The sequence below is a fragment of the Ictalurus furcatus genome, chromosome 2 (assembly GCF_023375685.1).
Source record: "Ictalurus furcatus strain D&B chromosome 2, Billie_1.0, whole genome shotgun sequence".
Taxonomy (NCBI): domain Eukaryota; kingdom Metazoa; phylum Chordata; class Actinopteri; order Siluriformes; family Ictaluridae; genus Ictalurus; species Ictalurus furcatus.
Genome location: NC_071256.1, coordinates 37,727,099 through 37,740,572, shown reverse-complemented (window position 1 = coordinate 37,740,572; position 13,474 = coordinate 37,727,099). Strand labels below are relative to the sequence as shown.

Genomic DNA, 13,474 nt, shown 5'->3' with positions numbered 1-13,474 from the left:
ATGGGTGAATGAGACACAGTGTAAAGCGCTTTGGATAAAAGCGCTATATAAGTGCGCCATTTAAATACACACATTTACAAAACATCAAAATCATGAAAATAATTTTTTTTTAAAAACAATACAAATATAAATTATATTTAGTCTATACAAAATTAGTTTAATACATGGGAATAAAAAATGCAGTAAAATGAAATGTGGATTAAATTCAATCTGGATTTTACAATATAAATAGACTCCATGACATTAAAATAAATTGCACTCGACCCGATTGTTTTCCGTTCAGAATGAGGAAAGAAACTGATTCTTCAATCTAAAAGTCAAAAATAGTACTTTAATAAAGAAAAAAAGTGAGTATCCAATTGAAACTTGCTATTCTTTCTGGCCTGTGGACATTGGATGATTGTTTAGTTCTCCACACTACTCTAAACAATTTGCATAAATTCCTTCATCTTCGTGGTCATTGTCTACGAGAGCGCTTCTCTGTCCACAAACATCAACATTAAGGTAGTCGTTATCAGAGTCGTCTGAATCATGCGTCTGGTGGGGCATGGTGTCCATATTTTCATAATCAGGTTCGTCGTCTGCGTCGTCTGCGTCATCTGCCTCGTCTTCTACTTGGGGACTCGCATCGGTGTCTTCGGCGTCTGTAAAACGATTGATAGTGTCAAAATACACCCAGGGTTTGAGATTATTTGTATATATCACGGTTCAACAAGAAGAAAATATGTAAGGAAGGACACGTTGTGCGTCATGCTGTTGTTAAGTGGAGTTACTGTTACCAACCTGAAGTCGATTATTTTCCTATAACGTCACAAAGTGTTTCATTTCTCTCACCGCAGCGATTTACTTTACTTATTTTCATTTATAGTAACGTCTAATATTGCCTAGAAAACAAGTTCGTTCCTGTTCTCACTTACGTTATCGCAGCTGTAAACACTAGCCTGTCTTTTCTTCTCACTTTAAGAAAAAAAAAAGGCTATTGTATAGCGAAACCACAACGTTCTTCTGTCTAGAAGACTTTCCTGCATCTGACACTGGAGACTCCTTCCATAAATAGTAAATCCCCTTACAGAACATGCCACCATAAAAACAATTATAAAGTGGTTTTTTTTCCACCTTTAAAAAACAACATTAAATCGATTCAGAATTCAAATCAGAATTACGCCGTGTTATATTGGGATAAAAAAAAAAAATGTTTTTTTTAGTCTTTAAAACTTTTAAATGACTTTAGCGACTCACGCTGTGTTTCCTTCTTCATATACATCTGATATTTTCGTCTTTTCCGTGCCTTCACAATGCAAATGATGACTGGAACTAAGATGAGGAGCAGTCCTGCGGTCGCTCCGACACCAATGTAGAGTGGAAGAGACGCTGAGAGAGAAATCATCATCATCATCATCAAGATTTAATTTACACTAAAGTGCAGAACACAAAATGACAGAGCTAGTTTTTCTTATTATACCTTTTATGATGCTGCCATTGATGTGAGTGGCATTAGAGGTTAAAGACATGTTAATTTTTTATAAGTACAGCTGTAGTTTCCCTGATGGACAAAATCTGCTTCAAGAAAACGGAAGACGGCTGAGTGGTTAACAGCCGACTGAGTCCTGGTGAGGTTGGATTCAATGATCTTCAAGTGGAAGGAACCTCCTGTATACTGAGGTTCAGTGGAGCAGATGATGGAGAAGCCGTAGCCCCTTGTCACTTCTGGTCCATCAGACTCCCAGTGGAACCATCTATCAGCAGCACTGAAGGAGACTGGGCTGCTGCAAGTTCACTGAAAACAACAGGCAGGGTTTGTCAGGAACTTCAGATATAAAAGCTTGTCACCATGTGACTTACTGACAATGAAGAAATCAGCAGAAGTCACAGCAGCAAATATAGTCTGGTGCTTGTTAAGAAAAAACCCCAAAAAACCTGTCAGGAACTAAATATTACTTGGTGTTAGCAGTGTAACTGAGAAAACATTCAAACTCCGCACACACAGGTCCACGGTCTGACGCGAACCCCCGACCCTGGAGGTGTGAAGCGAACGTGCTAACCACTAAGACACCGTGCGCCCCCACCAACTGGACCCGAGTTAAAAAAATAATCGCCCTCTTAGTTATTCAATCAACCACGGAACCAAATTGAATTGATAATTGGGTTCAAATCAACTACCCCCACCCCAGGCTTGATTACGGTCAACTTTGTTCAATCTAAAAAATCACTTAAACAGAACCTTTCCAGCAATGTGAAGTTGGCTAAAAGGTCTCAGCATGCACCTTGAAGCTGGACATGCGACTTTGCCCAAATGATTTTTTTTTTAGTCAAAGACCTTTCTGACTGCTACACATGTTGTGCACAGGTAAAAAGCTAGCAGTTGTGTTGCTCACTTTAGATGTGTCAGTCAGGTCAACACATCCTGGGACAAGACGCGAGACTTCTCTCAGCCAATTTGATTCTGGACTGAAGCCAGTTTGGTTGGCTGAGTTTAAACGGCCACAGCGTCACAGCTGAAACACTGCTCACTGAGCAGCAATGACCTCAATGCAATGAGCAGTAGGTCCTTTCAACAATGTTTCAGGGAGACACGTACATCTGAACTGAAGGACTTCTCCAGGTGAGACCGCAGAGTTTGGGGAGATCCGGGTCAGTGTGGGAGTCTGCAAGTCTAATAAGTAAGAAATATGTAACCTATGCAAGGCTTACACATTTTTCTTCTCAAGATTATTACAGATGTTACAAAACTATTTACGCCTGAAATACACTAAAAGTTTAAAGTTGAATTTTCAAATATGACTGGTCAGAAGGTTTGATTAATTTTCCCTGAGCATTTTATATTAGTGTGCTAAACAGATTTTTAAAACTGTATATTCATTAATATGGTAAGTATTCTGAGAGGAGACTTAAAAAAAACCAAAAAATTGTAAAGCTGCAACGTTAGGTTTTCTGACACAGGAAATCTTTGTGACAGAGGAGTTTCTTGCTAACACGAGAAGCTGCATTTTATGTTTTATTAACTTAGCCAAACTGACAAACAGTTAACTTAGCCATGTTGTGGGAAAAAAAAACCCCAAACAAACAACAACAACAAAAAAACAAAGTAGGAAACAACAAATGGGAGAAGAATGAATAATATCAACTTTTTTTTTTAAAAGAAAGAATAGAGAATACAAATACAAAACAAAATCACAAAACAGAAAGCAATACATGGGAGAAATAAAATAAAAATAAAAACTAGGAAAGCAATACATACAGATAAAGACAGAAAAACTATACACTGCGGAAAACTCTAGAGTAAATCGAATTTCTTCAAATGAAAAATACACTTACCCGCCAGCAGAGACGCGCTAAGAACACTGACTATGGAGAGAAAATATAAATTATTACAAATATTTCATAATTGAGACAAGTGGCACTTTTTAATCCATTATAAAATGGACATTTCAAATTGGTAGACAGTCAAACCCACTCAGATCCTCATATGATCAGCTCATATGGACCTACTCTAAGCTCACAATAAAGATGAATTCATTTTCAGTGTTTTATTCCTTACTTAAAAGGCTTTTTCCTCTATTCATTACTTTAAAAAAAAAACCCCAAACATACAAAAACAACAACAAACAAGACTTGATTCAAAATGATCAGCACCCAGCTTTGGAGAGCATAATGGTGCACCAAAGTCTCTTCCTGGAACAAGCTCTAACCAGGCTGGAGAAACTCTAGAAGATCCTAATCTAGTATGAGTAAACAGGCTAAATGATTAGAGACACTAAAACATTAAGCCAAATAAAAATACATTTACTAAAAACATCTTTTAAGAAACTTATTATTATTAGTATTATTCTATGACATTATTGTTAGTCTCCCACACCAAAATATTACTTCATCTTACCGATGACTCAAACCCCCTCGTGTCAGTTCGCAGTGACGTACTCTATGCTCACAATAGATATGAATTCATTTTACCGCAGAATATTAAAGTATATTCTCTTCGCAAGAACTCACAAGATCTGTCAATATAACTGAACCACGAGGCTATTCTGATGTGTTATAAAAGCATCATTTCAAATTGGTAGACAGTCGAACCCACTTACATCAGTTCACAGATCGGCTCTTCAAAGTCACATGACCTGTCAATATAACTGACAGGACGAGGCACTTTTTAACCCATTATAAACTTGACATTTCAAATCCCCGATCTACGAAGCCCATCGGTTCACAGTAAGGTACTCTATGCACTGAATGTAAAAGATTTTTCTCTGGTTATCAACAGTTCCTCAAACAAGAAGTGAATAAATCCACAGATTAAAATTTTTTTTTTTTTTTTTTTTTAAAAATGGGCAAATCTCAAACGTCTCAAAATAATAATTGTGTCACAATCCTGAGCAATTTTCATGCAACCTCCTGTGCTGTATCTATTTAACTAAAAATATACACTTATATATATATATATATATATATATATATATATATATATATATATATATATATATATATATATATATATATACACACACACACACACACACATACATACAACTAAAGTATACATATAAAGTGTGGAAATAATACAATAAGTCTAAAATGAATCCAAAATACCAGGTATTGATAAACTTGTTGAATTTACCGAGCATTAGAGCGAGACAAAGTCTTAGCATCCTGGTGCCTGAGGCGTCGTTCAGTGTTTTCTACTGCGATCTTCTCACAGTGAAGTTCATGACGTCACGCTGTTGTTTTTTTTTCTATGAGGTGCAAATGGTGGAGTTTATCTTTTGACCATTTCCTGTTCATGAAAGACAGTAATCAGTAACACACAGCAATCAGCACTTATAGACGGTCATAAACACTTCTCTGGTCTATCTTTGTCAAAGCAACACTTCTTTGAGTGTGTATTTACTGCATTATTTCCTAAATCCTCGGTTCTACCACCGAGTCTGATGGCATGACGGGCTTGCTAATGAGCTGTTAATACATTCTTGCACAGCACATGGGGAATAGAGGAGGAATTCTGACAAAAGTACACTGCCAGAGATGGGAAAGTCCTTTTTATATTTGCTGTTCTTGAGATCATGAGATGAAACATTTTTCTGCTGTACTGTGCATATAGTATGCCATGTTTGAAAAACACCCCAAACCACACGTGAAAGACAAACCTAACACGTTCACAGCGTGTCTGAACTGTCAAAAGAGACCTACTTCATTTTGTTACTTCCTCTCAACTAATATCTAGCCATCTCGCAGAAGGGTGACGATTTAAAAAAAACAAAAAAAACCCAGCAGCAACATAAGGTTTGTTAGTAAGGTGTCAGGGGAACTGTCTGAACATTGCTGCAAAATCTTGCACAAGGGTTAAATTGTATTGAGATGTGTTGACTGAGAAGGCCATAGTGTATGATTTACATCATTTTCATCCTCATCAAACCATTCAAAAAGTCCTGGATTAGGTGGAGTTGTCCAATAGATACCATGCCCATTAGGACAGAAATGTTCCAAGGTGATCAGTCAGTAGAACGATGGTGTTGATTTGCAGTGACGCGTTGCTCTAAGGGGACAAGTACAAACAAACCATGGCAGCAAAAAACAAATAAATGTCTCCTATAATGCAACATTACCATTGGTTTTTCTTTGTCCCCAGTCTGTATCTCTACACTAGTAAAACACACTGTGAGATCTTAACACCCAAGTTGCCTCTGTTTTGGGCTAACAGTTACACCTAAGTGCGAAATACACCCAACACCTAAGTGTGAAATACCCCATCAGGTTGCCCTACCAGTATAAAATAAACAAGTAGGATGATTTTACAGTGCAAAAAACAAAAAAAAGCACCAATAAACAGATAAATGTAAAGAAAATAAAGTAAAAATGATTTAAAAAAAATATATATATATATATATATTTTACACCAGTCAAATCATTTTGAAATGGTTCACTAATCAGTGATGCATGCCCCGTATCTAGCCTAACGTTTCCATGAAAAATGCTAACAAAGATGATCGCTGGTGCTAACTGGCTTCGTAAGAATGTGACCGTAAACAGTTCTCATTACTGCTAGCTTTCCACGCCCAAGTAGTAAAAAATTAGGATTAATTTCAATTCAATTCAATTTTATTTGTATAGCGCTTTTTACAATACACATTGTCTCAAAGCAGCTTTACAGAAATATACAAACACGGTATACAGATTTATCACAACTGAGCAAGCCGGTGGTGACGGTGGTGAGGAAAAACTCCCTAAGATGTTAAGAGGAAGAAACCTTGAGAGGAACCAGACTCAGAAGGGAACCCATCCTCATCTGGGGAACAACAGATAGTGTGAAAAAGTTCATTATGGATTTATATGAAGTCTGTTTGGCCTTAGAAGCAGCCGTAGTCCCAGCAAACTGGAATTGGAGTAGATGAGAGCTCCATCCAGAGGCAGGACATCCGAAACGGATCAGGCAGGTCCGGAGAGCAGAGAGGATCAGGATCTCTAGTATCTCCATAAAATCGTGTGTGGCTCGGCAGAAGGCGAGAGGGAGAGAAAAGATTATTAGGACTGTGCTTAGCATAATAGAAAGTCTAGTCAGGGTAGGCTTGAGTAAACGAATACATTTTAAGACTGTGTCTGAGTCCCGAACACTAATTGGAAGACTGTTCCATAACAGTGGGGCTCTATAAGAGAAAGCTCTTCCCCCTGCTGTAGCCTTCACTATTCGAGGTACCGTCAAATAGCCTGCATCTTTTGATCTAAGTAGGCGTGGCGGATCATAGAAAACCAAAAGGTCGCTTAGATACTGTGGCGCGAGACCGTTTAGTGCTTTATAGGTTAATAATAGTATTTTATAATCAATGCGAGATTTCACTGGGAGCCAATGCAGTGTGGATAAGATCGGGGTGATATGGTCGTATCTTCTGGTTCTAGTTAGGACTCTAGCAGCTGCATTCTGGACTAACTGGAGTTTGTTTATGCTCCTACTGGAACATCCAGACAGTAAGGCATTACAGTAATCTAGTCTAGTGCTGACGAAAGCATGAACTAATATTTCTGCATCATGTAGTGACATTATATTTCTTATCTTAGAAATATTTCTGAGATAAAAGAAGACTATCCTAGTAATATTATCTACATGAGCATCAAATGATAGACTGGAGTCAATAATCACTCCAAGGTCTTTTACTGCTGCACATGATGAAACAGAAAGTCCATCCAGAGTTACTGTGAGATCAGAAATATTACTTCTAGCTACACATGGTCCTAGTACAAGTTCTTCTGTCTTATCAGAATTAAGTAAGAGAAAGTAAATAAGCATCCAACGTCAAATGTCTTTTACACAATCCTCAACTTTATTAAGCTGCTGTCTGTCATCTGGCTTCGCTGAAACATACACCTGTGTATCATCAGCATAACAGTGGAAGCTAATTCCATGTTTACGAATAATTTGACCTAGAGGTAGCATATATAAAGTAAAGAGCAGTGGGCCTAAAACAGAACCTTGTGGAACACCAAACTTTATCTCAGTATGCATAGAGAACTCTCCATTTGATCAGCCAAATAAGACCTGAGCCAGGAGAGGACCGTTCCCTTAATGCCAACAACATTTTCTAATCTATCAAGGAGAATAGTATGATCTATTAGGATTAGTGTTGTTCAGCTTTTGACATGTATCCTTATGAGGTTTTTTTTTTTTTTGCATTGCGCTGCTGACACATGGATGAGCAGGTGTACAGGTGTTCCTAATAAAGTGGACACTGAGGGTATTTGGAGATACTGTGCACAGGATGAGTGGGAATGAAATAAAATGGGGGAAATCCTAACAAATGACTCTACAAGATACGGAGAGTGTACCTGAAGATCTTATACAATAAAGTCATTCCACTGTTCACCAGAATCTCGCACCACTGCCTTAACTGCGTATTATATGCCATAGCATAACACTATATTAAATATAGTCTACTTGGTAGTAAGGACCGATCACAGGTGTTCCTTGGGAAGGTGAGGATATTTCCCAAGGCCCAGAGAATTCAGGGAAAAATACATTAACCTGTCAAGAATATATACAGTCAGGGGTGTGTATTTATGTGCCAAAAATATGTATTTGTGCCCCTACTTGATAGAGCAGAAATTCTTAAATAAGCCTTTTCCAAATTTCTCCAAGCTAACTAATCCTGGCATATTACTTATTGCCTTGCTTGAGTATAGAAACTGCAGGTCAGGGACCAGTTCAGAGATTACTGGAAAGTAAGGCATCTATTTGGTATGTTGCACTGCTGCCCCCGTGTGGTGTAATATTGAACATGCATCACTTAAATTTTTATTTTATTATTTTTTTTAATATATATAAATTTATTTTAGTGTAATTCATTCATTCACTCATCCTACCCCAGTGAGCCTACCCTAGGAACACTGGGTGTGAGGATGGAATACACCCAGGATTGGATGCCATTCCAGCACAGCGCACCATGCACACACATTCACGTATATCCATTCACTCCTAGAGTCAAATTTAGCACAAACAATCCACCTACAGGCAAGAGAACCTGGAGGAAACTCATGGGGACATTGGGAAAGATGTGGGACTCCGTAGGTAGGATGATTTTACAGTGCAAAATTACGGAGCCCCTAAAGGGACATGGTGGTGGAAAAAAATTGGGATGTGAGAAAAATAAATCGAAGCTTTTGAACGCAAAAGCTTTTTAAAAAATTGTTTTCTCCCATTACAATTTTTTCCCCACCACCATGTCCCTTTAGGGACTCCGTACAAAATACCTTCTCAGATTCCAGGTCCACGCACAAGTAGTAAAAAATTATGGGCGTGTTAATCAACGTGACAAAAATTACGCAATATTGACGTGCGCATGCGCAATTTGCTTCACTTCACGTACTGTACGCGCACCGCTTGATTTTTCACACGCAGGACACACATGCGCATTTCATTCTTTTGCACTATTTAGTTGTTCCACAAGGTGGCAAAAAAAAGGTTCATAATACATTTATTTATCCATATAACAACATTATCGGTCATAACATGGCAAATATATTTAACAGAGATTCGAATAATTGTTTATTAACTCCATTTCGAAAAAAATAGCGATCTATGCACCGACTCTACATGTACAGAGGTAAACAAACGTCTTTAGCTGCGCTTAGTGTAATCAACACCGCCACCTAGCGGCGACGCAGACACCAACGCAGAACTACAAATGCAAACAGCCGCGTAGGCTACAGTATAGTCCGATACAGGAGTATAAATCGGCTTTAAGCATACCTGAACTAGTCTTGATTGATTCTTGATTCTCATATTTCATGATCCTGGTCTTGGAGTACCCCAAACATTGCCCGTTATGTTGCAGGATTAGGTAACACTGTCTTAAGGTGTTGGTTATTTTTCAATAAACAGCTACCACTAGATGGCAGTCTCAGCCTCAGAGTTGGTGGTGTTCCGGAGAGTTCAGTCCCCCTGTTTCCACTTCAGCGCGCATGCGCGAAATCACCACGTTTTCTCCGGTTGCTACGTTGAGCAGACAGTAGTGTGTGCTTTATCAGCGCGTGTGTGTGTTATTAACCACTTTCCATCAACATAAGTTAGATTTCACGTTGTTTGTTAGAGCATTTGCAATGAAATGCAGGCTTTAAAGTATAGAATGTATTGTTTTCAGAGGTTTTATTGCTCAATTGTCAGGTGTACCTGCTAATTCTAGCCTTGGCCCTGTTTTCCGAGTCTAATATGTCCCAATTAGAACTGTAAATGCCTAGTTCTTCAGGGACATCCTCTTTTCAGATGGTCATTTATATTTATTATTATTATCGAGAGTCATTTTTGTCACAGAACCTTATGTTTTGTTGCAGGCACAAATAAAGTATATTGCACTGCACAATTAGTAGTCTATTTTGTGTATTTTGGCCTACACATCTGTTACACAGGACTTACTCATGAGAAGTGTACCTATAAAAGTAGGTTCATTCAGCAAGTCTGAGAGAAGTGGTATATTACCTTCTGAGGATTTAAAAAAAGCACTACAGTGATCCTGGTGGTCACCATTATGTAGAACAACTTCCATCTATAGATCAGTCTTGTACACTAAGAACACAGGGAACAGATTTACCTGGAGGCCTGAGAAAAGTGGTTCCCAGGGCATTTTTCACCACCAGGGCAGTAGTAGCTTAGGGGGTAGGATGTTGGACTTCTGAGCAGAAGGTTGAGCATTTAAACTCCAGCACTGCCAAGCTGTCACTGCTGGGCCCTTGAGCAAAGGCCTTAACCCACAACTGCTCAGTGGCATAAATGAGATGAATGAAGGCAAAACGCTGTAAATGTAAGTGTTTCCCCCTGTATATTAGTGTGAGGATTTATACAGCACTACAGTGATGCTTTAATGTATTTACATATTATGTAACAATTTTTCATTTATAACATTTAAGCATTTAGCCAGATGACATGACTAAGAAAAATGTATCTAAGTTCATGGGTTCAAATTTTATTTAAAAAGCATGACATACATACAAAAAATAAATCCAATAAAGCAATTTAATTATAATTTACTGTCATGATTAATGTTATGACCAAGTCTAGATTAGGCTGCACAGAGTAACCAGCTTGTGATTAAAAGGAAATGAGCTCTAAATAAGGGAAGCCAGGAACAAACACCAACAGGTTTCAACAAAAGTTGTGGTATATTGTGAAACAGAAGTGTATGTGTAACTGTACATAGAACATAACACCAGGCATATCTTCAGGGTGGGCTAAGGCCAAAATAATAAACCAAAGAATTCTTTGTTAGAGAGCTAGTTTACCTAAAAGAAAAATAACAAAAATACAAAATCTACTCCCTAAGCCAAAAACAGAAAAGGACCCCTCTCCCAAAAGAAATGGCAGCCACACCCCTACTGCTGGCAAACAAGTGAAACATGTATACAGTGGTGAATATACTACACCTAAACAGGTACAGGGATAACCAAACTCAGTCAGAACCAGGCAAAAGTCAAAACCAGAACAGTAATCAGAACACAATACTATAGGCACAAGGGCTAGCAACAACCAATTACACAGCCATCTCCAACATCCTCCCCTCTCTCTTCTCTTTAAATGTGGTCGCCGTTCAGTGATGGGAGGTGGGAGCAAGGCAGGCTAGGGCAGGCTGGAAACTCTGGGAGTTCGGACCTGCACACAAACAAGGCACAATGCACCCCCCCAAAAAAAAAACCTCTCAAAGATTAGCAGGTTGTAACACCCAACAACCCCTCAATAACATCAAGCTCATGATAGCACATCAGCAATCACATTTTGGGCAATCACTAAATTAAACCCTTGCACAATAAGAGACCATTGCATGAGCCTTTGATTTGTATTACACAGTGTAAAAAGACTAGGGGTTACAGTCAGTAAAGTCTTGAACAGGAGTGGCACCATCACCAAGATAAACTTCGATATGTTGGATGGCTAGTAATAGGGCAAGAGCTTCTTTTTCCATTGGTGCTATAGGCGAGCTGATGTTTTAAGAACTTTAGAGAAATAACCAGCTGGGTATTCCATCCCCTGATCGTCATCTTGTAGAAGCACTGCTCCTGCACCCATGCTACCGGGATGAACTTCTAACTTAAATGGTCTGCTCCGGTCTGAAGCAGACAAAACTGGCGAACATAACCACAAACATTAAAGACATTGAAAAATCACGATTGGACAAGTTACAAAAATTAAGAGCACGAGTAGAAGCATTCACATATGAAAAAAGGTTGGGCAAGACGGAGTGAGGCAATGGCCACAAATTGACGAGCTTCAAAAGAAACTCCAAACTGGTAATTACATATCTGCGCTTGAAGATTGCTGTGATAATGCAGGGTTCTCTGTGGCTGCCGTTAAACAAGGAGCATTAGAGGAAGTGTTTACCTCAGAGCACGATCGTGATGATGCCGCAGTTACATTAGAGTGCAGGCCACGGAGAAAACTAGTCATCGAGCTCCCGTTCAAAGACCTGAAGGACCATGTCAGCGAAGCCCAAAACAGACTAAGATCTAGCGAAGTACCAAAATTAACCCCAGAAATGGAGTCAGGAACTATAATAAATAGACTGAACAAGGAAAGTGTAAGGCTGGTGACGATGTCTGAACCTCGAGAGAACTACTCTGAGAACAAAGAACTGCTACGAAAACAAATACTCAACATCTCACAGAATTAGCATCTCCATTTGAATCAACACATCATGCTGAGTAGAAACTATGAAATTGTCACTACACTGTTTCCTCCTTCCTCTCCTCACACCCTTCTCTCTCTGTCAAGATCACCCTAATCACACCCAAAGTCTATATGCATAACATGTTTTAATGCAAATAACATCAGCTATACATGTTTACTGTATTATACAAAGGGTCTCAACGCGACTGGAAAATGTTCCATTCCCTCAACAGCAGTTTAAATTAATATATTACATGCCATTAAAGGCATACCCTCTCAGAAGCCCGCTCTCAAATTACCTCCTGTATTTAAATAAGGTACATCCTTCCACAATCAAGTTATAATCACAAACACCATTTGGTGGCCCCACAGAGCATTCTGGGTATTCAGGGGAGAGCTGGCCAAAGTTTCGGGGAATCTGTAGACAGATCTCCCACACCATCACAGAAAAAAACTACACCACCAGGTATGCAAATGTTGACTCATTTTGTATTATGTTTTGAATTTTATTGGAATGCAATGTTGATTAAGAATTATGAATACCACATTATTAGTATTGTCATATTTATGGCTTGACTAATAAGAACTAAATTGGCTTGTTTTCCATTAGTTTGTAAACATTGTACAGTAGTTTGTTTTTATGCCTTTTACATTCCCTGAGCCAGTGTTGCATTGATCTTTTGTGCATAAGACTTTATTTTTATTTTTATTATTATTATTATTATTATTATTATTATTATTATTATTTTTAATAGGTCATGGAGGGAAACAGATGAGGCTAACACGGTATGAAACTCTTGCTGTTTATAATGCTTGAAACTCACTACTGTAGTATACATGTATAGATCCAGATGGAGTTACTGGTATTAAAAATAGCACAACATAATTCTGTATTTGTAATTATGTTTATATTCAAACTTGATTTTACAGGAAGTAGGGATTGAAGATGCCATTGTTGAAATTGGGAGCACTGATCTGTCATCAGGACACACAAGTGGTAGTGAATATGTTCCAGCAGAGTTCTGACTCTGATGCTGTCCATATGAACCGTGACAGCACTTGTGAAGCAAAGACTCAGAAAAATGCCCAAAAGTCCATAAGTGATGGTAGGTCAGACAATGGGAAAGTGAATGTTAAGAAGTGGGATAAGAAAAACGTGTATACTGTGGTACAGGGCAAAGCAAATTGGCAAGACACCTTGAGCGAAAACATGCCAAAGAAACTGAAGTAGCACAAGCATAATCAAAAACTAAGGGGACAAAAGGCACGATGATATTTGAACAACTAGGAAATTTCCAATACAGTATTGAAATCCTAAATAAAGGTAGTGGGGAAATTGTG

At 38.4% G+C, this 13,474-nt stretch overlaps 1 protein-coding gene across 4 annotated transcripts; it reads right to left on the bottom strand.

Annotated features, from left to right (window-relative positions):
• Positions 1 to 101: 101 nt before the first annotated feature.
• LOC128603627 (uncharacterized) lies at positions 102 to 7,587 on the bottom strand. Of its 4 annotated transcripts, none has more exons than XR_008385040.1 (5): positions 4,613 to 7,587; positions 2,376 to 3,345; positions 1,463 to 1,777; positions 1,240 to 1,371; positions 102 to 644 (listed from the first exon to the last, which is right to left on the bottom strand). XR_008385040.1 is itself a non-coding variant. In XM_053618213.1 (3 exons), the coding sequence occupies exons 1-3, from the start codon at positions 1,509 to 1,511 to the stop codon at positions 418 to 420; spliced, it is 408 nt and encodes a 135-aa protein (XP_053474188.1). In that variant the 5' UTR covers positions 1,512 to 4,381; the 3' UTR covers positions 102 to 417. The 4 variants fall into 4 exon arrangements, 1 of the variants encoding a protein (XP_053474188.1); XR_008385039.1 differs by having other exon boundaries at positions 3,316 to 3,345; XR_008385038.1 differs by having other exon boundaries at positions 1,463 to 3,345.
• Between the last annotated feature and the right edge of the window lie 5,887 nt (positions 7,588 to 13,474).

What these genes read in the sequence shown, in the direction of transcription:
- LOC128603627 (XM_053618213.1), bottom strand. Translation starts at nt 1,511, where the DNA reads ATGTCTTTAACCTCTAATGCCACTCACATCAATGGCAGCATCATAAAA. An exon ending in CAATGGCAGCATCATAAAAG is followed by an intron (nt 1,372 to 1,462) that starts GTATAATAAGAA and finishes TTTCTCTCTCAG; the next exon opens with CGTCTCTTCCACTCTACATT. An exon ending in TATGAAGAAGGAAACACAGC is followed by an intron (nt 645 to 1,239) that starts GTGAGTCGCTAA and finishes ATCGTTTTACAG; the next exon opens with ACGCCGAAGACACCGATGCG.